Source organism: Chiloscyllium punctatum, chromosome 6 (assembly GCF_047496795.1).
Source record: "Chiloscyllium punctatum isolate Juve2018m chromosome 6, sChiPun1.3, whole genome shotgun sequence".
NCBI lineage: Eukaryota > Metazoa > Chordata > Chondrichthyes > Orectolobiformes > Hemiscylliidae > Chiloscyllium > Chiloscyllium punctatum.
Window position 1 is genome coordinate 6,158,536 of NC_092744.1, and position 27,468 is coordinate 6,186,003.

Consider the following 27,468-nt stretch of genomic DNA (forward strand, 5'->3'; position numbering starts at 1 on the left):
ATTACCAACATCTGGGGGCTAGTGCCGCAATTGGGAGATGAGTCAAGATGACTCACAGATGAGTCAAGCAACAGTCTGACATAGTCACTCTTACAGAATCATACCTTACAGATAACACACCAGACACCGCCATTACTATCCCTTGTTATGTCCTGTCCTATTGGCAGGGCAGATCCAGCAGAGGTGGCAGCACAGTGGTATACAGTCGGGAGGGAGTTGCCCAGGGAGTCCTTGACATTGTCTCTGGACCCCATGAAGTCTCATGCTTCGGCTGATGAATCAGAACTCCTCCATGTTGAACAACACTTGGAGGAAGCACTGATGGTGGTAAGGGCGCAAAATGTACTCTGGGTGGGGGATGTCAATGTCCACCACCAAGAGTGGCTCAGCAGCAGCGTGGCTGATCTAGCTGCTCTGGTCCTAAAGGATAAAACTGCTAGACTGGGTCTGTGATAGGTGGTGAAGGAACCAACAAGAGGAAAAGAAATATACTTGACCACATCCTTACCAATCTGCTGGCTGCAGATGTATCTGACCATGACAGTACAGGTGAAAGTGACCACTGCACTGTCCTTATGGAAACATAGTCCTGCCTTCACATTGAGAATACCCTCAATCATGGTGTGTGTCATGATCACCGTGCTAAATGAGACAGACTTCAAACAGATCGAGCAACTCAAGACTGGACATCCATGAGGCACTGTGGGTCATTAACAGCAGCAGAATTGTACTCTAGCACAATCTGTAATGTCATGGCCCGGCATATCCCCCACTCAACCATTACCACTAAGCCAGGGGATCAACCCTGGTTCAATGGAGAGTGGAGGAGGACATGCCAGGAGCAGCACCAGGTATATCTGAAGATGAGGTATCAACCTGATGAAGCTACCAAACAGGACTACTTGCCAAACAGTATCAGCAGCAAATGACAGACAGAGCTAAGCGATCTCACAACCAATGGATCAGATGTAAGCTCTGTAGTCCTTCCACATCCAGTGGTGAATGGTGGTGGACAATTAAACAACTCCCTGGAGGAGGAGGCTCCACAAATATCCCCATCCCCAATGATGTAGGAGCCCAGCACATCAGGGTAAGAGATAAGGCTGATACATTTGCAGCAATCTTCAGTCAGAAGTACCCAAGTGGATGATCCATCTCAGCCTCCTCCAGTGGTCCCCAGCGTTACAGATACCAGTCTCCAGCCAATTCGATTCACACCGCGTGATACTAAGGAATGGTTGAAGGCACTGGTTACTGCAAAGGCAATGGGCCCTGATAACCTATTCCAGCAACAGCACTGAAAACTTGTGCTCCAAAACTTGCCGCTCCCCTAGCCAAGCTCGTCCAGTACAGTTACAACACTGGCATCTACCTGACAATGTGGAAAATTGCCCAGCTATGTCCTGTACACAAAAAGCAGGACAAATCCAACCTGGCCCATTATCATCCCATCAGTCTACTCTCTATCATCAGTAAAGTGATGGAAGGGGTCAGTAACAGTGCTAACAAGCAGCACCTGCTCAGCAATAATCTGCTCAGTGACACCCAGCTTGGGTTCCTCCAGGGCCACTCAGCTCCTGACCTCATTACAGCCTTGGGTCAGACCTGGATAAAAGAGCTGAATTCCAAAGGTGAGGTGAGAATGACAGCCCTTGACATGAAGGCCACATTGTACAGAGTATGGCATCATGGAGCCCTAGCAAAACTGGAAAAAATGGGTATCAAGGGGCAAACACTCCACTGGTTAGAATGGCACAAAGGAAGATGGTTGTGACTGTGGAGGGTCAGTCATCTTAGCTCCAGGACATCTCTGCAAGAGTCCCTCAGGGTAGTGACCTAGGCCCAACAATCTTCAGCTGCTTCATCAATGACCTTTCCTCTGTCGTAAAAGTGGGGGATGTTCACCGATGATTGCAGAGTGTTCAGCACCATTCACAACTCCTCAGATACTGAAGCAGTCCGTGCTCAAATGCAACAAGATATGGACAATGTCCAGGCTTGGGCTGACAAGTGGTAAATAACATTCGCACCACACAATGACCATCACCAATAAGAGACACTCTAACCACCGCCCCATGACATTCGACAGTACTACCTTCACTGAATCCCCCATTGCCAACATTTTTGGGGTCACCATTACTCAGAAACTCAACTGGACTTACCATATAAACACAGTGGCTACAAGTGCAGGTCAGAGACTAGGGATACTGCGGCGAGTAACTCACCTCTTGACAACCCGAAGTCTATCCACCATCTACAAGGCACAACTCAGGAGTATGTTGGAATACTCCACACTTGCCTGGGTGGGTGCAGCCCCAACAAAAACCAAGAAGCTTGACACCATCCAGGACAAAGCAACTCGCTTGATTTGCGCCACATCTACAAATATTCAATCCCTCCATCACTGGCACTCAGTAGCAGCAGTGTGTACTATCTACAAGATACAATGCAGAAATTTCAACAAAGATCCCTAGACAGCACCTTTCAAACCTATGACCACTTCCATCTAGAAGGACAAGGGCAGCAGGTACTTGGGAACACCACCACCTTCAAGTTCCCCTCCAAGCCACTCACCATCCTGACTTAGAAATATACCGCCATTCCTTCACTGTTGTTGGGTCAAAATCCTGGAAATCCCTTCCTGCCGGCATTGTGGGTCAACCCACAGCAAGTGGTCTGCAGCGATTCAAGAAGGCAGCTCACCCCCACCTTCTCAAGGGGCAAATAGGGATGGGCTATCAATGCTGGCCAGACAGTGACACCCAAGTCCTACAATCGAATAAAAAAACTACCTGTTTTCATAGCACTAACTGCACTCATACTTCAAGGAAATAAGTATTTACATTCTTAAGTTTCAAATGCCTCCATGCTTTTCATGTTTCAGCTAACATTTCAGTACTGTACTTGGGGAGTGGTGGATAGTCAGAGGGTGCTCTCTCTTATAACACATGTTAAACTGAACTACTGGTTTAGTAGATACAAAATATTCCATGGGTTGGATTTGAACTAACTCCACAAAGGCAGGTATTCCATCACCGAGTCACCCCTTATTTACATGTGAACTGTCCTTGACACTGCTCCGACTTCCTCAGAGTCAGTTGCCAGAGGTTCTACTTACACTGAGAGTAAACAGAATCTCTGACACTCCTGTTTTTTTAAATTTTCTTTCTTTTCTCTGTTTTTTCTCTTTCCTTTTTCTTTTTTGTCTAGCAGCAGCAGTGCTTATTTATTCCCAGCATCCATGTCGCGGATGTGCAGGTGTCAGACACCGTGAAAAACAACAAGTGTGTAAATCTTTATTTATATTCCACCACCAGGAAGAAAGGAAATACCCAAATGGCCAGTGGCACTGCCCTGCTCAAAGGGGTACTCCTGTTTCTATCTGTCAGCCAAGACTCCCTGACTGGGGCTGTTAATCTGGTCCAATCAGGGAATTTATATTCTGGCTGACCTTGTTCCAATCACTACAGGATTCAGTTTAGATTTGGTGATGGATAGCCACCATTGTCACACAGCAGGCTGTACATCCCATTACTGTCTGAAGACAAACTGATCTTTGAAAAGTCTGTGGTAGGGATGGGTAATGTGGGAAACTGGCTTATTGGCTAATTAGGCTCAGTATCAAGCCACTTAATATTCCTGACCCCACAAGACTTGATGATACCTCAGGACATCTCCCAAACTCTTATTTGTGCGCTTCTGAAAATCACCAAAATTGGGATTGCCTTCTGAAGAGCACCAATATTGGGAATGCCCGTGGCTTATCAGGGGAGATCCCTCTTTCAAAGGCTCTCGCTCCCCTTACAGACAAACCACCCCATCTCTTCCTTTTTGTTAACCCTAACCTACCCCATTCTCTACACATCCAAAACACCAAATTCAGCCCCATGACAGAGGGTGCAGAGGAGATTCACCAGCATGCGCCTGGGATGAAAATTCTTAATTATGAGATCAGACAGGATAGGATGGGCTTGTTTTCTCTGGAGCATAGGTGGCTGTGGAGGCATCTGATTGAAATTACAACAGAATAAATTATGTGAATCTCTTTACCATGACAGATGTATCTAAGACCAGAAGGCATAAGTTTAAGGTGAGGGGGATGTGATTTAGAGGAAATCTGAAAATGGCGGCGGTAAAAACATGAAGCATGCTGCCTGAGAAGGTGGAGGACAAGCAGGGAGCTGGAAGAACACAGCAAACCAGGCAGCATCAGGAAGTAGAGAAGTCAACTCTCCACCTCCTGATGCTGCCTGGCTTGCTGTGCTCTTCCAGCCTACTGCTTGTCTGCCTTGGATTCTAGCTTCTGCAGTTTTTTTATCTCTAACTGAGAGGGTGGTGGAGGCAGGTACTCTTGTTACATTTAAGAAGCATATGGATGAGCACTTAAAATGCCAGGGTATAGTAAGACTATGGATCAAGTGCAGGTAAATGGGGTCAGCACAGACATGGTGGGCTGAAGCGTCTGTACCTATGCTGTATGACCCAATGACATTCTTCTAGGTATTTATGCAGCATGTTTCCCAATCAACAAAACAGTCTGATTGCTAATTTCTCCCAAGTGCTGTTGCTTGGACCTTGTTGGGAGAAATTGGCTGCTGCATTTGCCTACGCTTCTGTAAAATACTTGGATTGATTGGAGAATTTGAAAAGTATCACAAAAGTAGGATGTTCCTTTCAAAATGCATGAAATCATTTTCATCTGCATTGTTAGATTTGTCATCAGTTTCCCTATTCTGCTTTCATGAACATTTTCTCGTGATCTGTGCTGTTTAATAAAACTTGCACTTGTTTCACATCCATCAATCAACTATCCACGCTTATATTTCCTCTTTCGCCATGCCCTTCAAGTTTTTGAACAAGTGAAACGGATCACATTTAAGCAATATTAATAGCAATCACCAGTTGTGATGTACTGTACCTGAAATAAAAATCTGTGCATTTGATCCAAACTAATAGTCAAAAACCACTGACTTATTTTTCCACATTCAGTTGGCACTGATGGATTCTTTATACATGCATGTCAGGTTATAAGTAAATGTGCCAACGCACTTTGCCGACTGTAGCTGTACAAAACGAATGAACAAATTAACTGTAATTTACGTCATGACCCACAATTTAAAAAGAACCTTACTCCCACATTATTTCGTACAAAGAAAAACAGATCCACTTTGTGTAATAGCAAACAGGGGTGCAATTAGTTGTTTTTTTTTGTTAACCTCAAATGGTGAGAAATCAGATCACATTGTCTGAATAATTATGCTCACAATAAAAAAAACTGTGGCTGCCAAGGCAACCTAACAGTACACACACCTTTTCAGGGTATGTTAGCACATACGGAATAGCTCCAAATATGGAGTGTCAAGTACTCAAGTTAAGGAGGAAGGGAGTCTCTAGTTATTTTCTGTCTTGAAGGTGTTTTAGAAACATATCTTTATGCAATACAGAGTAGGCATTTAAATTTGGGGGCTTATTAAGTAAGGTGAAAACTTGGAACTCTTGCAACCGAAACAGAAACCACTGATCAACAGACTCATGGACACAAGATTGGCTAACTAATAGAAGCTAGAAGTTTGTGTTCAGAGAGGGAACTTTCAGGATGGCAAGCTGCAACTAGTGGAATGATACAGGGATTAGTCCTGGGCCACAGTTATTTACACTTTCTATTAGTGACTTGGATGAGGAAAGTGAATGTACTGTAGCCAAGTTTGCACATTACAAAAAAATGATATAAGTCCAATAGTGAGGATGACACAAAGAGTCTGCAGAGGGATACAGAAAAAGTTAAGGGAGTGGGGGACAAAAAAACTTGGCAGATAGAATGTAGTGTGGCAAAGTGTGAGGCTATGCACATAGACAGGAAGAGTAGGGGAGTTGAATGATATGGAATAGGAGGAAGACTGCAGAAAGCCACAGAACAGAGGAACTTCAGCATCTTGTACATAAATCACAAAAACTATCATCTAAGTTGAGCAGGAAATACAGAAAGCTAATGGAATCTTGGTCCTTATTTCAAAAGGGAATGGAGTATAAAAGTACACGAGTCAAGATTAGAGTGGTGCTGGAAAAGCACAGCAGGTCAGGCAGCATCCGAGGAGCAGGAAAATCAATGTTTTTCATCACCATGAAGGATGAAGGGCTTTTGCCTGAAACATCGATTTTCTTGCTCCTCAGATACTGCCTGACCTGCTGTGCTTTTCCAGCACCACTCTAACCTTGACTCTGATCTCCAGCATCTGCAGTACCCACTTTCGTATGTATAAAAGCAATGTCTTGCTAAAACTATACAGGTCTCGAGTTAAGCTGTAAGTAGTTTTAGTTCTTTTAAGTCAAAGGTTCACTAGTTTGATCCCAGGAATGGAGCAATTGTCTTATGAGGAGAAGTTAATTATGTTGGGCCTGTACTCATTGGAGTTCAGAAGAATGAGATGTAACCTGATTAAATGTACCAGATACTTGGGGGCCTCGACAGGGCAGATGTGAAAAGGTTGTTTCCCCGTGTGGGAGTGTACCATCTCAGAATACAGAGATAAGGAGAAATGTCTTCTCACAGAAGGTAGTGCGTCCATGGAATTCTTTATTTGGAGGTCTTTAGAAACTGTGCTGATAAGAACATTCAAGACGGAGATAGATTTTTAATCATTAAGGGAATTAAGGGCTATGGGGAAAAGGCAGGAATGTGGAGCTAAGGATGTATTATATCAACCATAATTTCTTTGAATGGCAAGGTGGACTTGATGGGCCGAATGGCCTATTCCCATTTTTACATCTTATGGTCTTATGTACTATAACTAACAAAGAGGAATTCACTGCTCTACATTAGGCATGCCTGCAGAAATAAGAACATAGATAGAACGTAATTGAATTCCCACTATAAAAATGTACTATCCAACTTTCTAAACAATCTCTGACTACAGCTAAACTCTCACTTTTCCAGAAAAAGCATCCTATTTTCTCTCCGTTACATATCTAAATAATTCATTACCTTGCCTTTGTATATGGAAAAGGTTATGTTTGTGGCACAGGCTCTTTTACTATCTCCTCTGTGATTACATACATGTATCTATGTATTAATCCTTCTCCTGATCTATCACACGTATGATTCTTTTTACCCAATTGTTCACACATTCTCAGAAATCTGTATCTTTGGCAGCATAGGTAAAACAAATAATACTGTTCCTCACATTCTATGGGAAGGTGAAAATAATCATTTGTGTTGACCTTTCCTACAAAACTGAATTACTTGAAAGCAGACTGAAATTGATTAAAACAAAAAGGTAACATCACCACATTTTGTCACAAAAACTACTAATTTACCTCCCAAATGGGAACTGATCTAAAACCTGGCATATCAGTAAAACAAACTGTCTTTATCCCCTTCTGGTTTTCCAATACATTTTCAGTCCACAGTAGACAATATTATTTATCTTTAAGGAAGTATATCTTAGAATCTTCCAAGTTCTGTAATTTCTTTTCAACTCTTTCAACACTGGCTAGTTATACAGAAGATGCTGATCAAGCAGCCGTACACAAACACTCTGCAGTCACAACTATGCTGGACGTGCTAGTCAACTAAGTTCCACTTCAGCATCTGCAAAAGGAAGGCACAATCCGCATTTCAACCTGGTGATTTTTTGGGTGATAAGTGGATTGGATTGCAAGGTTAGAGAGCACAAGCCCCCCCCATTCACCACCCGGTATTGAAAGGAAAATAGTGTAGCATTAGGGAAAAAAAAAGTATCCTATCACTAGAAACTGGCCAGGATCGATGAAAACAAAACCAGACACCTACACACATTTAAAACATTCTCCTATGTGAATAACTGATATGTATTGTTTTAAAATAACATGTACTAAGTTTACTTTGTGAAAACTGTTCCTGCTAAACTGTGAAAAGCAGGGATCACACATGGCTACAGATAACAACACAACATGGTTGCTGTCTCTTTAAGAAACTACTTTTGCACTGAAAGAAATGGTATGTGTTAGTAAGCAGCTCCAGTAGCTAACCCCTGTGCAGTAAGTTGAGTAGTTGCTAGGTGGCAAAGAAAACCATTCAACTGCTAAAAGAAATCAGTTCAGGATATTGTAACCTATAACAGCGTGAACTAATGAATGAAATAAGGCAATAAGATGGCGACACCTTGCAATAAGCTACTCGAGAGGGGAAATACTTCTGGGAATCTCCCACTTTCTTTTTAAAAAAAGAAATAAAGCTACATTAACAAAGAATGCTGAAATCTTAATTAAATTTGTTAATGCCCTAGAGGGTTTGCTGAATTGCCATTTCATAATGATGTATGAGGCAGTTGCTGAGTACAACCCTTTAGTGCAGCTACCACATCACCATAATGAAGTAAGATTTCATTTTCACTGTTATTAATATTTAATAAGTTTCTATTCAAGGAAGGAAAAGTATTAGGTTAATTTTCAGGACATGGTAAACTTGTTACTGGCTAAAGTATAAATGACAGCTCATCTTGGGCTTATTTAATTTCAGCAATAATTCAGGAAGCAAAAACAGGAGGAGAATAAAACGCATCACTTCATGTTGTGGCTGGAACAGATGCACACTGCAAAGGGAAATTAAACTGAGCATCATTATTAGGTTTTCATGCAAGACAACAGTATTACACGAGTGACTGTGTGCCTCAGGACAGCCACAAATGTGCTAGAAAAGAAAAAGGCACAGCAAAACAAAATATCTAAAATAGAAAACATAACCTTGCCCTAACAAATTGTACATGTAATTAAGTATTTTCCAAAACTGTATTAAGCAAATGTTCTTGTGCAATTGCTTTTTTGGCACACAACCATTTTTTCCTAAGAACTACAATGTCAAAAATGCATTTCTTGAGGACCAATGTTAGGAATACAGGGCCATGATAACTGTCAGTCATCTACAGCTCCCTGTACGTCGGGCTCCTCATTTTACACTGCAGCGTCAGGCAGTTGCAATATAATGAAGGAAGGGATTAAACAACCGAACAAACAATTCTATTACAAGTGATAGGTATATGCACCCATCCCACACTTGGAAATTTACTGGCTGTCACTGGAAGTGTTTTTGCTTTCAAGAATACACAATTTCCGAGGCTAGAAATGTAAAGCTACTTTAGGAGGATATAGTTTGCTTTTTTCTCCCATTCATTTTGGCTGTGCAACTGATTGTAAAGATACCATCCTTTTGTAGGTCAGTTACAATTGCAAGTCACTTCTGCTGCTGTGGACAACTTTGAACAACCCTCTAAAACATACTGAATTCTGGATCCGCTGCCCTAGGATCATGTTATAGCACTCGACGTTTCAAGATAATGGAGAAATTGGGAAATTGGTCAGAACTTTGCCAGCTGAAAATGTGTTGCTGGAAAAGCGCAGCAGGTCAGGCAGCATCCAAGGAGCAGGAGAATCAACGTTTCGGGCATAAGCCCTTTTCCAGTAACACATTTTCAGCTCTGATCTCCAGCATCTGCAGTCCTCACTTTCTCCCAGAACTTTGCCAGACCTGTTACCTGTCATGGTATTATTTATACTTGGAAATATATTTTAAAATGTCTTTAATTCAAGTTATTGGTGTCTCACAAAACTATATAAATTTCTCTCAGTTTATCCAAAGTGATTATTGAGTGTTACATGTGGGCAGACTTGTTCTGTCAAAATTAATTTACCTTCTTTTCTAGACTGGATCGACTTTTCATTCTGCCCAGATACATAAAATTTGATTTGATTTATTGTCACAGTGAAAAGCTTTGTCTAAGAGTCGTACAGACAGATCATAGGGTGAAAAAAAAATTAGATAGAGGCATACAGGTTACGCCGCAAAAGGGGTGTGCTAGACATTATTTGAGGTTAGAGCAGTCCATTCAGCAGTCTATTAATGGCAAGGAAGAAGCTGTTCTTAAACCTGCTGGTGTTCAAGCTCCTGTATCTTCTGCTTCTGTCAGGCAGTTATAGGAGATCATTACTGGGGTGGCATGGGTCTTTGATGATGTTGACAATCTTTCTGCAGCAATAAGACATGTAAATGGGGTCCAAGGTTGGGACGTTGCCTTCCATGATGGTCTGGGCTGTGCATGCAACCTTCTGTAACTTCTTACGGTCCTGGGCAGAGCAGTTGGTGTACCAGACTGTTATGCACCCTGACTGTATGCTTTAAATGGTGCATCTGTAAAAGGTGGTGAGGGTCCTTATGGACAGGCCAAATTTCCTGAGCTGCTTGAGGAAGAAGAGGCATTGTTTTGCCTTCTTGACCATCGCATCTACATGGTAAGTCTATGACAGATTGTCGGTTATTGTCACTTATAGGAACGTGATGCTCTCTAACCGCTCAACCTCCGCTCCATTAATGTGGATGGGAGTGTATTCTCCTCCTTTCTTTCTGAAGAGAATGATCAGTTCTTTAGTTTTGTCGACACAGAGAGAAGTTGTTATTATTGCAACATGACACCAAGCCCTATATTCTGATTCATGATTGTTTAATATGTCCTACCACAGTGGTGTCAGCAGGAAACTTGTAGGTGGCATCTGTTTGGAACAAATGTTAAACTAGCCTGAGTGATCTCTTTACTGGAGATAAGCAGAACCTGAACCGGTAAGGATGACAGTTGAAGACTGACCTCGAGTCATAGAGTCCTACAACACAGAAACAGAATCTTCGGTCCAACTTGTCCATGCCGACCAAATTTCCAAAACTAAACTAGTTCCAATTGCCTGCATTTGGCCCACATCCCTCTAAATCTTTCCTATTCATATACCTATCCAAATGTCTTTTAAATGTCGAAACTGTACCTGCATCTATCACCTCCTCTGGCAGTTCATTCCAGAGATGAACCACCGTCTGCATGAAAAATGTTGCTCCTCCAGTCCCTTTTAAATCTTTCTCCTCTCATTTTAAAAATATGCTCCCTAGCTTTGACCTTCCTCTCCCTAGGGAAAAGACGTTTTCTATTCACCTTACCTTTGCCCCTCATGACTTTATAAGCCTCTATAAAAGGTCACCCCTCAGCCTCCAATGGTCCAGTGAAAAAAAATCCTAGTCTATCCAGCCTTTCCTTATAACTCAAACCCTCCAATCTTGACAACATTCTGGTAAACCTTTTCTGAATCCTCTTCAATTTAAGAATATCTTTCCTATAGCAGGGCAATCAGAACTATACACAGTATTCCAAAAGTGGCCTGTAATGTCCTGTACAATCACTAATGTCCTGTACAATCACAACATGACAATCTAACTCCTATACCCAATGGTCTGAGCAATGAAGGAAAGTGTGCTAGATACCTTCTTAACCACTCTGCCTACCTGTGATGTAGCTTTCAAAGACCTGAACTCTAAGTCTCTGTTTGACAACACTGCCCAATGCCCTTGTTTGTTTTACCAAAATGCAACATCTCGCATTTATCCAAATTAAACTCCATCTGTCACTCCTCAGTCCAATGGCCCATTAGATAAAGATTCCTTTGTGTTCTCTGATAATCTTCTTCACTGTCCATTATACGACCAATCTTAGTATCACCTGAAAACTTATTAACGGTGCCTGCTAAATTCTCATCCAAATCAATTACACAAAGGACAACAAAAATGGACCCAGTACAGATCCCTGTGGAACACCGCTGGTCACAGGCCTCCGTTCAAAAAACAACCCTTCATTGTAAATTGCCCTGGCCTGGCCAATCAATGTCCTGAAGGACACATGCAATTAAGGTTGGCAGAAAGGCTCTCGGAAGCTGGAGGTGGGTCAATCAGAAAGGCGTTCAGCTTTGGAAGGACCAGGAGAAAAGCTTTTTCCAATCTACTCGGTCTCTGTCCCATGTAGGTCTCTATGACTCGAGGTCAGTCTTCAACTATCGTCCTTACCGGTTCAGGTTCTGCTTATCTCCAGTAAAGAGATCACTCAGGCTAGTTTAACATTTGTTCCAAACAGATGCCACCTACAAGTTTCCTGCTGACACCACTGTGGTAGGACATATTAAACAATCATGAATCAGAATATAGGGAGGGGTTAGAGGGCTTGGTGTCATGTTGCAATAATAACAACTTCTCTCTGTGTAGACAAATAGAGGGAATAGAAGGACCCTCTATTCCAAAGCTGCAGCAGAGGGTCAGTAAAGTATAGGGTGCTTTGTGAAGGAGGTGCCCTATTGCCAACTTAGAGTCATAGAGGTCCTCAGTACAGAGAAAGGTCCTTTGGCCCACTGAATCTAGTCTGGTCAAAAACAAGCACTTAACTATTCTAATCGTATTTTCCAGCAACTGACCAATAGCCTTGTGAGCCTTGGCATTGCCATGCACATTTAAATACTTGTTAAATGTTACAGGGTTTCTGCCTGTACCACTCTTACAGGCAGTGAGTTCCAGATTCCCATCATACTATGGGTGTAAAACATTTCTCCACATCCCCTCTCAACCCCCTACCCTTTACCTTAAATCTATGGGCCTAGGTCATTGATCCCTCTATCAAGGAGAAAAGCTTTTTCCAGTCTACTCGGTCTCTGTCACACGTAGATTCCAAAACTACACACAACACTCTAGCTGTGGCCTAACCAATGTTTTATACAGTTCCAGCACCACCTCCTTGCTCTTAAATACAATGCCTCGACTATTAAAGACAAGTATCCTATTTGCCTTCTTAACCACTTTATCTACCTGTCTTGCTAAGTTAAGGGAATGGTGGACATGCACACCAAGGTCCCTCTGATTCTCCATGCTTCCCAGAGTCCCACGGTTCATCATGTATTCTCTTCGTTAGAACTTTTAAAATTAGACTAGATTCCTTACGTTATGGAAACAGTTCCTTCGGCCCAACAAGTCACACCGACCCTCCAAAGAGTAACCTGTCCAAATCCATTCCCCTACCCTAATTTTACCCCTAACTAATGCACCTTTCACTATGGACAATTTAGCATGGCCAATTCACCTGACCTGCATGTCTTTGGACTGTGGGAGGAAACCTACACAGACACAGGGAGAATGTGCAAACTCCACATAGACAGTTGCCTGAGACAGGAATCGAACCTGGGGTCCTGGCGCTGCGAGCAGCAATGCTAACCACTGAGCCACCGTGCCATCCCTGCAAAAGTAGCTTTTGTAGCCACACTACCACTGTGACTGGGGAAGCCTCTCTACATGATCATTGCTACACCCTGCCTGGTGGAAAAGCCTGTATCTCTGTCTGGAGGACTGAACCTTAAGTCTACTGCTGCTGGCAGGCCAATCCTGTGCACATAAACTGGCTGTGACTGGGACCATGGTGATTCAGGGATTGTCCATTCCTTCAAATGGCGTTCAAAGAACCGTGTTTGATACCAACTTCAAATAGACAGTTAATGCCATCACATTCTGCCTGCACAAAAACTGTCCAGGAGGAGATGAAAGTTGGATGGGTTTTACACCAGCTGATGGGGTTACTTTCAGCTTCCACCCACCTCAGCTCCTGACCTGGGCTGGGGATCAAACCCCAAGTCGATAAAATCAAGAGTGGCAATATTAATCTGTGTGACCAGTCTATATACACTCAATTCTAACAGCTTATATAGAGGAGGAAAGGGATTTATAATAAACATCTTATTATCCAAGAAAATGAATAATAGATTCAAAGAGACCAATTAGACAGTCACATTAAAACAGCTTTCTAATATGACTTACGTTAAAGTGGAAACTGAAAATTAGAACAGGAAATTTTAAGGAAAGAAAGCAATTGGGTTGTAGTAAACTAAATATAATCTGCTCGCAAATTTTACCACTGCAGATTTGAATCATTATAACTCATTCTGAATAAAAACTGTTCAAAAGAATTCCATTTCTTTCCAATTTAAAATCAGAAATGGACTATTTTCCCATTGGTTTTGCACTGACGTGTGACTATAATTAAGTTACAATCTACAGGAATCAAATCTGTGCATTCATGATAACCCCATTGTTGAAGCTTAAATCAAAACACAGACCCTTCTGCAAAATTACTTCGATTTTGTCTTAAGAACTACATTTGTTGCAGAGTCAGTGGATCTGTAAATATTTAAAACTTGTTTAGCGAGGCACCCAAGATTTTCATTGTGCTTCACAATGTTAGGGCATTAAATCTGATTAGCAGATTCACAAACACACCAAGCTAACAAACAAGAAGCTGTTGTAACGACTGGAGATACAAAAAGGCTCCACACGCATTGATTATGTAAGATATTTGTACCACTTTCTGCTCATGCAAGAAACTGAATTTACCCAATCACTAGCCCCACCTCCACTTTGTGAAGCTGCAATAAGTAAAAGATGCACTGAAATAATATCACCACGGGTGAGTTGTGCTGTCTGGATTGAGGACATGCAAACAAAATAGTTGCGATGTGGTCTGCTAAACATGACTTTCCTTAAGTCAAATTACATGCTGGTGCACAAACTAAATTGTTAGAAATCATTCTAGGTTTTGCCTGCATTAATTAATTACCATATTAGTAACACAAAAATATTTTCTTGCTTTTATAATTGAAAAGTACAAAGGCATATAGCAGAAACTGCTTCTATTAAATCTAAATTACAGATATTATGAACATTAATACTTTCAGACATGAAAAATATACATGCAAATATGGTACACAAATACTAAATGATTGAGGACAAATCACAGCAAACACACTAGTTCCCAAAGCTTTATGATCTATATATGGACACCTCTTCCAAGTGCACATGGACGTTGCAGGAAAGCCTCCTGCGATGTGACTGTGCAAAGGAAAAGACCAGATGCCCTATTCTCTGGAGACTTGTTTCATGACAGTTGTTCTAGCATTCATGTGCAACAAGGTTACAGCCCTCTGAAAGAACAGCTATTTTTAGTCACAGGAAATAAATCAAAATGGACAAGGCACTCTCATGCCTGAGAGAGTGCACTGTCTAAAAAAAAAAGTTTACATAATTTTTTCATAAAAATGGGGAAGTAATCATTAGGATCTCTTAAAATTTTAAGATGTACTTACTTGTCTGAAAAATCAGATTCAATAAATTCATGGGTACGTTTTCTGCTCCTGCAAGGAAGAAAAAGCCAATTCGAAGTTTAAGGAAAAAAAGGATAGCTTTTGTAATAGAATATATAAAAATAGCCTGTAAAATTCTATGGTACACTAAAATAGAGACGTCTTCTGCTGGCTTCTTAAACAGTACAGCAGACAGGAATTTTTATTCTCCATAAATATTTATGCACAAACATGAAATCCTCAAATTGCATTTCTACCTGTAGCCTTTCAACAGAAACTAAAACACTACCCTTGAGATATTTTATACCATGTTGCGGAATGTTTTTAGAAAAACTACCCACCAGTGAAGTAGTAAAGCCTGTTTAATTGAGTACATATATGGGACAGTAACTAGATTCCTTCCCAGTCATTCATGGTCTTCAGCAGCTAACAATAGGGGTCAAGAACATGCACAGTATCTTTGATGGTGAATAGTCCCTGATGACTTTTCTTTTGGTCTGCTTAGAAGAGTAAGAATCTAAAATTATAGTCCACAGCTGTTTTCCAACCCTTAAGCCAAGTCAAGCAATTCCACTTAACCCAAACAATTCATTAGGAATTGTATTTCTTACTTGCTAATTTAGGTTTGTTTTGAGTTTCCTGGGTCTGCAGATTAACAAATGCTGATCTTGGTGCTCCTGTAAGCTCAATGGTGCCAAAAACATAAATCAAAACACAAAAACCTGTTAATACCTGCAGCTGACAATTTATAAAAATTAATAGAAACGCTGCACAAATTTATTTGCAGATTTCTTTTCTTCAAAGCAAGAGAAACTCAGTTACAGAAACTTCAGTACAGACTGTGGTCATTTCATTCTTGGTCTTGAGCAGATGTTAGTCTACATTGGAACTACCACATTTCCTCACTGCTTCCCCACAACCTTAATACTTTTAAGTCTAGCGAGTTTTGAGAAGATTTGTAGCTCAGGTTGAGGTTCTGGATAAAGGTTTGCTCGCTGAGCTGGAAGGTTCATTTTTAGACATTTCGTTACCATACTAGGTAACATTTTCAGTGAGCCTCCGGATGAAACACTGGTGGTGTGGCCTGCATCCTATTTATATGTTTGGGTTCCCTTGGGTTGATGATGTCATTTCCTGTGGTGGTGTCATTTCCTGTTCTTTTTCTCAGGGATGGTAAATGGGATCACTAGTATCCTTACATACGGATGAGGAAGGACACCACTTCAACTGGGACAACACATCCATCCTAGGACAAGCCAAACAGAGACACACACAAGAATTCCTACGAGCATGGCATTCCAATTGGAACCCTATCAACAAACACATTGACTTGAATTCCATTTACCATCCTTGAGAAAAACAACAGGAAATGATGTCACCACAGGAAATGATGTCACCAACCCAAGGAAACCCAAATATATGAATGGAAAGCAGACTACACCACCAGTATTCCAATCAGAGACTCACTGAAGACATCACCTAGTATGGTGACAAAACGTTTGAGAATGAATCTTCCAGCTCAGTGAGCAAACCTACATCCAGAACTTTTAAATCTCTCAAATGGATAAATTAATGACAATTCTAGGAAACAGATTATCATTGAACAGTGAACATGTGCTAACAAAAGACAATAAAATAACTTCCAAGGTAACATCTTTGTCAGTTGTACCAAATTAGCAACGTTCACTTTGCTTCTTCCCTTTCTTAATTCCAAAATGGCAATTCAGTGTTACAACATGTTAAAAAAACAGAAAGTAGCATTTGGCCCGAAGGATTGTGCTGGTATTTATGTTCCACAGCACAACATTACATCAAGATATCCAATTGCTATTAGTGTGAACCCTGCAATGTAACATACCAGACCTGGCTGCCTGTGAATACAAAGTAAAAGAAATACAAGAGAAATGAAGGAAAGAAACTAAGCCAGCAAAGAAAATCAAAACAAACCATGGGCAGAAATTACAGTCTTCAACCTGTTGAACTCAGTGTTTAGGATGGAAGACTGTAAACGTGCCCAGTAGAAAGGTGAGGTGCCATTCCTTAATTTTGCATTGATCTTCACTGGGACAATGAAGACAGAAGGTCAGAATGGAGGTACGGCGGAGAATTAAAATGATTCCCCTGTTTTGATTCATTTTCTCCCGTGTTTCCCTCTCATTCCCATTATTTTGCTTTCAAATGATCTTGCTATTCACACCTCTTATAGGCACATCATTTGCTTCTTGCCCCATTACTCCATTTGGCCATGCGCCATGAAGTCTTCTTTTGCTTAACCTCTCCTACTCTCTATTGGACTTCCTGTTTGTTCTTCTTCCCACTCTCCCTTTTCACTAAAAACCTATTACATTCCTAAATTTTCCCAGTATGGATGAAAGGTCACAGACCTAAAATGTCATCTCTGTCTCTCCCTCCACAGATGTTACCCGCTCTTGATGTGTATTTCCAACATCTACTGTTTGTATTTCAGAATTCCAGCATCTGCAGTATTATAGCTTTCTATCAATAAAAGCTAACATTATTTCATCCCTTGTTTCAATTTATTTTCCTTCTCTATATCCACTCCTCACTGAAAAGATGGATTAGTGAGTATGTTCCAGGGCTTCTGCTAATGAAAAGCCTTAAGTTTCAAAATGTTTTCTCTAATTCCCAGTTTCTGCTCAACATCTCCTCATGGAATGGCCCAAGGGAACATTAGAGAAGATCAGCATTTTAACAAAGAAAGAGAATCCGAAATCTTTTGTAAACCAAGTGAAAGAATAGTGAAATGAAGGGTGGTACGGGCAGTGGCTCAGTGATTAGCACTGCTGTCTTACAGGACCAGGGAACCAGGCTTGATTCTACCCTCGAGTGACCATCTGTGTGGAGCTTGCATGTTCTTCCTGTGTCTGCATGGATTTCTTCCGGGTGTTCCTGCTCCCTCCCACAGATGTGCAGGTTAGATGGACAGGCCATGCTAAACTGCCCATAGTGTCCAGGGATGAGTACGTGAGGTGGGTTAGTTGTGGGAAATACAGGGTTATAGGAATAGGGGCGGGATGTGGATTTGGGTGGGCTGCTCATCAGAGGGGCAATGTGGACTTGATGGGCTGAATGGCCTAGTTCCACACTGTAGGGATTTTATGATTCTATTCTATAAATATGCAATAATCCGACATTGCACAGACTACATCATGTTTCAAAAATTGCAGTTTGAATGAAGGTACCCACCCTAGGGGTAATGGGGAGTACATCTGGATACATGTATGTATGTAAGAGAACATGGAGACCAAAACGAGGGTGTCAGTGTTGTAGAATAGGGCTTCGATGTTTCTTCAAATTTAATGCTTGCATCAAACAGTTATAAGCCCCTCACAAAACTAGTCACATTGAACACTGTAAGCTATCACCTCTAGTTTTGCAGAGCAATCTCTAGTATCAGAGGTGAGGTCACAGTGCCTGGGCTAGCCCCTGGAATCATCCTTGCACCTACTCCCTTGCTACTGCTCTTTCCTCATATCAATTCAACTCCCACTATGAAAATCATTTATTCGCTTCCTCTCGGGGGCGTTCCTCAGCATTTCCAACATTGGAGCAAAACAAAACCTCTACCTTCCAGCTTTTGAGCTGTGGGTAAAAATGTAGATCAGATCTTCACTGGTTTTATACAACCGTATCGATGATTCAAAAAATATTTGACTAAGAACATCAGGTCAGAGATTATTCATGAGCAGAAAAAAGTCTAGGTTTATAAACAACCCCTTGGCCCTGTTGTTGATGCTGATTCATCCGAGATACTTGAGGAGATTCGATTAGGTTAGATTCCCTACATTGTGGAAACAGGTCCTTCAGCCTAACAAGTCCACACCGACCCTCCAAAGAGTAACCCACCCAGACTCATTTCCCTCTGACTAATGCACCAACATTACGGGCAATTTAGTATGGCCAATTCACCTGACCTGCACATCTTTGGACTGTGGGAGGAAAGTGAAGCACCCGGAGGAAACCCACATAGACACGGGGAGAATGTCCACACAGGTGGTCACCCAAGGCTGGAATCAAACCTGCATTCCTGGTGCTGTGAGGCAGCAGTGCTAACCACTGAGCCACCGTGCCATGTCCCCCAGTATCTCAAGCAGGAAGATGGACATTTGCAGGTGAGCTCAATTGAAAATTGAAATTGAGCCTCAGAGCAGAGCAAGTTGCAATCACAATCAAGATCCACGCAGGACAAACAAATTGCAGCATCACAACACTCAGGAGGAGGAGTTTCATCAACCTTCTGACCGTTCTGCCTCCAGCTATTAAATAATTACTGCACCCTCACCTACAAGTTCAGTACAGGTTAAGAACTGGAATCTAGAATGTTTTGGTATGTACTGGGCTGGGGTGAGTATTTGCTTTTATTAAATTAATGAGGTTAAAAAATCACACAACACCACCCGTTGGACTATAACCTGTTGTGTGATTTTTAACTCTGACTACCCCAGCCCAACACCAGCTCCTCTCAGTCACAAATGAATGAGGACAGGAAGGAATATAATTCTGGTCAGTCATGAGCAAAATTTTGCAAGTTCAAATAAAACAAGAGGCAAAGCAGAAATTAGAGAACATACAATGCCATTGCATTGACTATTCTGACGCAACAAATGCTGCCACATCCAAAGAGACTTCTATTGATGTGTTAATGAGTGCACATGATATTAGCTTCACAGAAACAAGGTCAGGTAGCTGTAAAAGATAATAATAAGAATTAAAAGTAAGAGGTGAAAAAGAAGGAATAGAAGGAGGAGAAGATGGAAGAGGAGAGACACTGGATACTGTCCTAAGCTGAGAGTATTCCCCGATGTTTTGGCCAACACTTATTCCTCAACCATCATCGCAGAGAAGCTCATAGCTCCACTGCTTTCACAGGAGGTTCTTGTCTGTAAATTTGGTGCTGCGTTTCCTTTATTACAACAGTGACCATATTTCAAAAAGTAATTTGTTGGCTGTGAAAATGCTTTTAGGTGCCCTGGCACCATGTGTGAAAGGTGCTAGATAATAGCACATCTTCCTTTCCTGTTGAGGGTAGTTATAATTAGACCATTGTTGCTCAGAATGATCACATTGAAGAGAATCCCAGTTTACAGTCACAAACCAAACTGTGCACACATCTATTGCTGGATTCTGCCATGTTTTGTTTAGACCATGCAAGTAGTAAACTTTGTTTTAAAAATACAGAAAACATTAATGCAGCATTGATATCTGATTTTGTTCTATGAGGCAAAATAGAACTGTGCTCATCGATTGCAACATAATTAAATATAGAGAGAAAAGAATACTTCTACATTTTGTTTCTGTCAAATACGTGTAAAATGGTCACTGGTAAATGACTGGAATTGACCATAGTAGGAGAAACTATTGGTAATACTGCACAAGATACAAAACGAAATGGAATTTGGAATCATCACTGCACTGGCTCAAAGGAGAAACATTAGCTGCTTTTGCAGTACCATTGTGAAAGATATGCTTCTTTACTGAGTCACAAGTCAGAGTGATCCTGGTAGAACATGCAGGCGATATTCATTCGCAGCAGGAAACTGACAAGGTATGATGTGGGGCTGCTAGTGTCAACAAGAATCAAACATTTCACAGGGAAAGTTGTAGTGGGCACTTTCCTGGGTGAGGCATTGAGAGTGGGGAGGCGGAGGTGGGGGTGAATCTTACAAATCCTCTGCTGACCTTTCGTCCTCTGTCCTGCAGGCACACACTCCCTCTTGTTTGCACCAAGAAACAAATGAAGATCAGAAACATGGCTTTGACACTTCAGCTGGCTGGAAATCCAGACATTCTGATTACAGCAGTAGTGTCCTCCACTAAACCAGGTTTGTTATTCTGCTCACCAAAGGCAGTACAGCACTCCTTCATCAGATATCCTCAGCTGCAAGGGAGTTAGACCTTTCATCCCACGTACTTAATTGTTGTTTGCAAACTGGACTGGCACAGTACACTAGCTAACAAACCCACAACACGCAGTTTAGAACAATTCCAAACTAAATCCCAGAGTGCAGGTGACGTGGTTATCAGCTAGAACTGCACCCAAGATTGTTGGGAATCCAGACGTGGCTCTACAGAAGAATTTTACAACGTAAGGCATTCAGCACAAAAGGTCTTGCTTAGTATTCACGTTAAATGAGCCCCTTCCATCAGGATGTTAGAAGTAGGAACAGGAGTTGGCCATTCAGCCCTTTAAGCCGATTTGCAATTCAACAAGATCAGGGTTCATACTTCTGATCCAACTTCCTGCAAAATGAGTCAGCTGAAGATGGTTGGGCCTAGGGCACTACCTTGAGGAATTCCAGCAGAAATGTCCGGAAGCGGAGATGACTGACCTCCAAACACCACAACATGGTAGGTTTCACTCCAGCTATTTGAGAGTCTCCTCCTCCTCCCCCCCCCTCCCTCTCTCAATTCCCAATGATTCCAGTTTTGTTAGGGCTACTTGATATCACACTCAGTCAAACATGGCCTTGATGTTAAGGACAGTCACTCCTACAATTCAGTTCTTTTGTCCATGTTTATAATACTTAGAATCCCTACAGTGTGGAAACAGGCCCTTCGGCCCAACAAATCCACACCAAACCTCCAAAGAGCATCCTACTGAGATCTATACCCTTATTTCTCTACATTTCCCTCTGACTAATGCACCGAACACTATGGGCAATTTTTTAAGCATGGCCAATTCAGCTACCCTGCACATCTTTGGATTGTGGGAGGAAACCGGAGCACCCGGAGGAAACCCACGCAGACATGAGGAGAATGTGCAAACTCCACATAGACAGTCACCCGAGGCTGGAATCGAACCCGGGTCCCTGGTGCTGTGAGGCTGCAGTACTAACCACTAGGCCACCATGCTGCCCCTTTAAATTAAGGTTGTAATGAGGGCAGGAGCTGAGTGGACGTGGAAGAACCCAAATTCAGCACCAGCGTGCATGTTATTGCTGAACAGATGATTTTCATAGCACTGTTTATAGACAAATTTTGTCAACTTGCTCATGACTGAGAGCAGACTGATAGGGCATTAATTGGCCAGGTTGGATTTGTCCTGCTTTTTGTGTACAGGACACACCTGAGCAATTTCCACATTCTCGGGTAGATGCCAGTGTTGTAGTTGTATTGGAAGAGCTTGGCAAGGGGAATGACAAGTTCTGGAGCACAAGTCTTCAGTACAACTGCCGGAATATTGTCAGGGCCCATAGCCTTTGCAGTATCCATTGCCTCCAACTATTTCTTGGCATCATGTGGAGTGAATTGAATTGGCTTAAGACTGGTATCTGTGATGCTGTGAATGCTTCAGCTTTATCTTTTGCAGTGACGTGCTGGGCTCTTCCATCACTGAGGATGGGGATCTTTGTGGAGCCTCCTCCTCCAGTGAAATGTTTAATTGTCCACCACCATTCACAACTGAATGTGGCTCGACTGCAGAGATTACGTCTGATCCGTTGATTGTGGAATCCCTGAGCTGCCTTACTGCTCATGTTCTGGATTAGTGGTGCTGGAAGAGCACAGCAGTTCAGGCAGCATCCAAGAAGCTCCTTGGATGCTGCCTGAACTGCTGTGCTCTTCCAGCACCACTAATCCAGAATCTGGTTTCCAGCATCTGCAGTCATTGTTTTTACCTTACTGCTTATGTTGTTTTGAAGGATTCTGTTTGTAGCTTCACTAGGTTAACACTTTTTTTTTTTTAAAAGGTATGCCTCTTGCTGCTCCTGGCACGTCCTCCTGAACTCTTCCCTGAACCAGGATTGACCCTCTGGTTTGATGGTAATTTAGCGTGGTGATAGTGCCACACAACATGACGGAAGGTATCCTCAATGTGAAGGCAGAATTTCAAGGACAGAATGGTGGTCACTCTTACAGATACTGGTCAGATGCACCTGCAGCTGGCAGATTGGTGACAATGAGGTCAAGTATGCTTTCCCCCCCATGTTGATGCCCTCAACTCCTGTCACAGATCCAGTCCAACAGCGATGTCCTTTAGGACCCGACCAGTTCAATCAACAGGTACTGCTGCCGAGCCACTCTTGCTGATAGACACCGAGGTCACCTGGGTGTTTCCTCCAAGTTGTGTTCAACATGGAAAAGTCCTGGCTCATCAGCCATGGTATGTGGAAATCAGCAGGAGGCTTCCTTGCTCATGTCTGAGCAGATGTCAAAAGACTTCACGAGGTCCGAAGTCAATGTTCAGGACTCCAAGGGCAGCTCCATCCTACTATCTGGTGCTTTTGTTGGTAAGACAAAAAGCTAAGTGTGAGAGTGTGTTTCAAATCACTGTGATCATCTTATTTCCTTGAATACTGAAAGTGTTAATTGCTTGCAATGTGTGTGAAATAGATTCCCCAACATAGCATAAAATATAGGAACAGAATTAGGCTATTTGGCCCATTGAGTCTGCTCTGTCATTCTATTATGGATCACAATCATAAGTGATATTTCAGCAATTTCCATTGGACTGCGCTGCTCTGCAAGCACACATGTTCACTAGGAGACAGTTATAGGAGACAGAGGAGAAACAGTACATAAAGATCAAATTTGCAAAATTGTCAAGGGGGACATTTTACTTCTATTACACTAAGTATCCACTATTATAATAATTTTCTTAGAGAATTTCATCCCCAAGCTAATGCTAATGTACCTTGTTATGGACCAGACCAAACCCCCTCAAAATATACGCAGGAGATAGCCAAGGCCCTAACCTTGGCTTGTTTTAAAGGCAAGTGCCAGGTGTTGCATTCAGGATGCAATTCGATTGGTCAAACTACCAGTCTTGAAGCAAAACACACTTTATCTATGCACTATAGTTAAGATACAACAAAAGAAAGGATTGGAATAACTTACTTCTATTGGAAAACTTAACAGAATATTAGATTATTTAACCACTAAACAGTAACTGTTTCAATATTGCATCATCCCACAAACACACCCTTGGCAAAGGCAAATACAGTAAAATGAATTGCCTCACATGCAGTTCCCCAGTCTAGAAGGAAAAACATCAAGAGAAAACTTAGAGGCAGAGTAGCAGGGAGAGAAATACTGCAGCTTCCAAACCCAGTAACCACTACTGAAAACTAAACCTAAAAATCCTGATTCTGTGGGATCTTGATCCCACCCATGCAGGCTGCTTCTATTGTTCCAACTTAAGATAAAACTCAAGGCTTCACAATGTTGACATTACTGGCTTTGGGGCAGACTGCCAGTCACCTCTGTCACAACCTTCCTTTATAAAAAAACCATGACAAAATACACCTCTTAAGCCACAGTACTGTCGCTGCCTGCAGAAAGGAAACAAAGTCGAGGCATTTCACTTCATTAGAAGTCTCCCTTCCGAATAACACAGCTATTATCCCTTACCACCTCATATCCACTACCATCTCAAACAGCACCGGTCTTAGTTTAAACTGATCTCAGGGTACTTTTTCCGAACACACCGTGATATCACTGTGCCATCTTAAAGCACAACCGGACAAAATCGTCCACATCCAATATTTAAGTTCATATTCCTGATTAAATGCAATTTCAGTTCATAAACGTATTTGGTTGTAAGAGTTTTGTTGGACAGTACATTTAATTTTCAGCAGATGCTTTTTCAGGGTTACTTCCTGAATTGGACACGTATCTTTCAAGAGAAGGTTAATGCTTACCCTGTAACCCAGCCAGATGGTTCTGTCACATGACTCTGAGTAACCATGGCTGGGGTGGGGGTGTATGGACTTCCGATTAGGACACTCCCAGAGTTGCTCAATCGCTGTGGCGTGCTTATGATCTGTTGACAACAAGCACAAAGGAGAAAACATTTTGTACTTGTTAAATGAGCAGATACTCAAGATTCTACCATGTTAATAACAACCTGTAACAGTATGCATACAAAGTAGTAAATAATAGCATATCATCTCTGTTATTTACGAAGATACAATGCCAATATCCCAACTCGGAAGGGACAAAGGTACAGCTGGAAATTACCAACACCAGAACAAGAACGGGCTTTACCCTGGGGTGGGGGTGGGGTTGCTGATGAGAGCTGTGAAAGCTTCAATTCATCCCCAATGTCCACAGCCCTTTGGGTAAAAGGTTCAGACTTCTGCTACCTTTGTGTGAAGATACATTTTCCAATTACATACAGCTTTTAAAATTAAAAAAAAAATTCTTCCATGGACTGTAGACATCACTGGCCAGGCAACATTTATTGCCCATTGCTAATTGTGTGGAGGGCAGCTACGAGTCAACTGGTTTCAGCTGTGGGTCTGCAGTCACATGTAGGCCAGACCAGGTAAACATGGCAGATTTCCCTCCCTCAAGGACATCAGTGAACCACTGGATATTGACAACAATCAATAATAATTACATAGTCATCATTAGATTGTCTTTTTATTAAATTCAAATTCACCACCTGTCATGGTGGAATTGAACCCCATATCCATAGAACCTCAGGTTCGGGAATACTAGTCCGGTGACAATACTACTACGTCACTGTCTCCCTAATGGCCTCTTCTTTTGGATTCCCCCACTGGGAGAGATACAAACTTCTCTTTATTTCCACGATCGAGTCTACTTAAAACACCCTGATTAGATGGCTCTTCATTTTCCTGCATCAAGAAAAACAAGCCAAAACAATTCAAGTTTCCCTAAAGTTAACCCTTGATTTCTTGGTAGCTATTTTCCCTTGTTCTTATAGACACAATTACCCCGAGGAGTGGTGACCCTCAGGTTAAACTCATTCCAGTTGTCTCTCAATGAGACACCGGCCCTGTGGTCTCTGGGACTATGGTAACTTTACCTACCTTACATTTATTCTTATTTCAGTTTTTTAAAAAATCTCCAACCGAGTATACAGTTAAACTATAGTTTAACAGTGGCACAATTTTAGTTTTGGTAAGCTAGGACTGTTGAACTAGCTCTTGATGTTTATGGTTTTGGTCAGCATTCTCAAACATCTACAAATGAAACCAAGGCAATGAGTCTGCTCCTGAGAAAGCAGAATATAGATTCAGCACACAGGCACTGAAGCCTATAGTCACAGGTGTAGTTTATATCCAAACATACAAGCGAGGAGCACAAGTAGACCATTCTGCCCCTTGGGCTTACTCTTCTCTTCAATAAGATCTGTTTGTGTTCAGATTTCACATTTCCATCTATTCCCAATAACCTTCCCTTGCCAACAAAAATCTACATTAATTACGTTCTGAAGCAGTGTCCGATCTGAATGCTGTTTTGGTCATAAGTGGTGAAGTTGCAGAGATAGCTAGTATGTGGATTCAAATGTTGCGCATTGTAATTCTTCCACTATTTGGGTTAATGTATGTTAATTGCTGGGTTTAAAGAGAAATAACTTTATCCTCGCTTTAACGAGTAGTACACTTCCTCCTGAGAGTTCTCAGCATTAACACATTACACTCACCAGTACAAGTTGTTCCCAGTACTGACTGACATTCTCCAGTGTGATAAGCAATAACAGAGTGCAGCAAACCAGAATAGTACATGTGGAGTCCATTTAAGTGCTACCACACAGTGCCATTAGGTTCGAGGAAATGGGCTTGCACAGCGATTTCCTGTACTTAACTGTACTAGCTGTTTTTGATCCAAGCACTTAGCACTAAAGAAGAAAAGTAAAATTAGACGACTGGTCAACATTACTGCAGCCTGTTCTATTACTTGAATTACAGTGTGTGGCAATAGGTGATTCAGGAGAAGATACAAAACCAAAACATACAGTAACTTCACATTTGCAGGTATCTCTAACTCTCAATATGTATTTTTTGTGAGCACGACATAAGTTTTGAACATTTTTTGTTGTGGCGGAGCGACGTTGAGAAATAACTGCTGCAAAGAAATACAATCCAGGATTTTATTTATTTGTGTGCACTACAGTGCATACTTGAAAAGATCATCGTCTAGCGACAGCAGAAAGCTACTGCATTAACTTGCACCAAAATCACTGCATCATACTATTTCAGTATTCAATCAGAACTGGAATCTAATTATTCCTCTAAAGTGGGAAGCTGAATTATTCAATACCTATAAAATTGCTTTGTTGCTCAAGTCTACAAAGAAAGTGACAGGCCAAAAACAATCTGAAGGCTTTGCATTAAGGTGCATGGTCTTGCAGGGTAACAGTGAAAATATTCGTGACCAGCTGTTCATGCAGAAGCGATCCTGCTCCAGCAGAGATTATGTAATCCTATTATTATATGAGCAATGAACCTCATCAGGCAAGTAATTATGCAACTGCCCATCAAATAGAAAATATGCCGGAAACAGGGGGAAATCAGATCAATGAATTAAAAACAAGCAAAGTATGTGGATTTCAAATTAAAATAGCCATGAATAATTTAATGATAGATCCTTATATTGTGCTACACTGTGTTTCAAGTTGTGTCAACAATAAATGTGTACTCAATGTCTCATTTTCCAAAGATATTTATATTTCAGAAGAATCAATTAAAATAAACCTCTTAGAAAAATGAGCCAAGAGATGTGATTTATTTAGGTAATTGA

At 41.6% G+C, this 27,468-nt stretch overlaps 1 protein-coding gene across 6 annotated transcripts in view; it reads right to left on the reverse strand.

Moving 5' to 3' along the window:
- LOC140478686 (transcription factor Dp-2-like) overlaps positions 1-27,468 on the reverse strand; it is a 201,957-nt gene that overhangs the window by 36,412 nt on the left and 138,077 nt on the right. For 4 of the 6 annotated variants that reach the window (XM_072571960.1, XM_072571959.1, XM_072571962.1 and 1 more), the window contains 2 exons: positions 24,618-24,739; positions 14,962-15,009 (listed from right to left, as the gene is read on the reverse strand). In XM_072571960.1, the coding sequence (XP_072428061.1) occupies positions 14,962-15,009; positions 24,618-24,739 (170 nt within the window). Of the gene's footprint in view, positions 1-14,961; positions 15,010-24,617; positions 24,740-26,371; positions 26,567-27,468 lie in introns of all 6 variants that reach the window. The other 2 variants (XM_072571963.1, XM_072571961.1) reach the window with 2 other exon arrangements.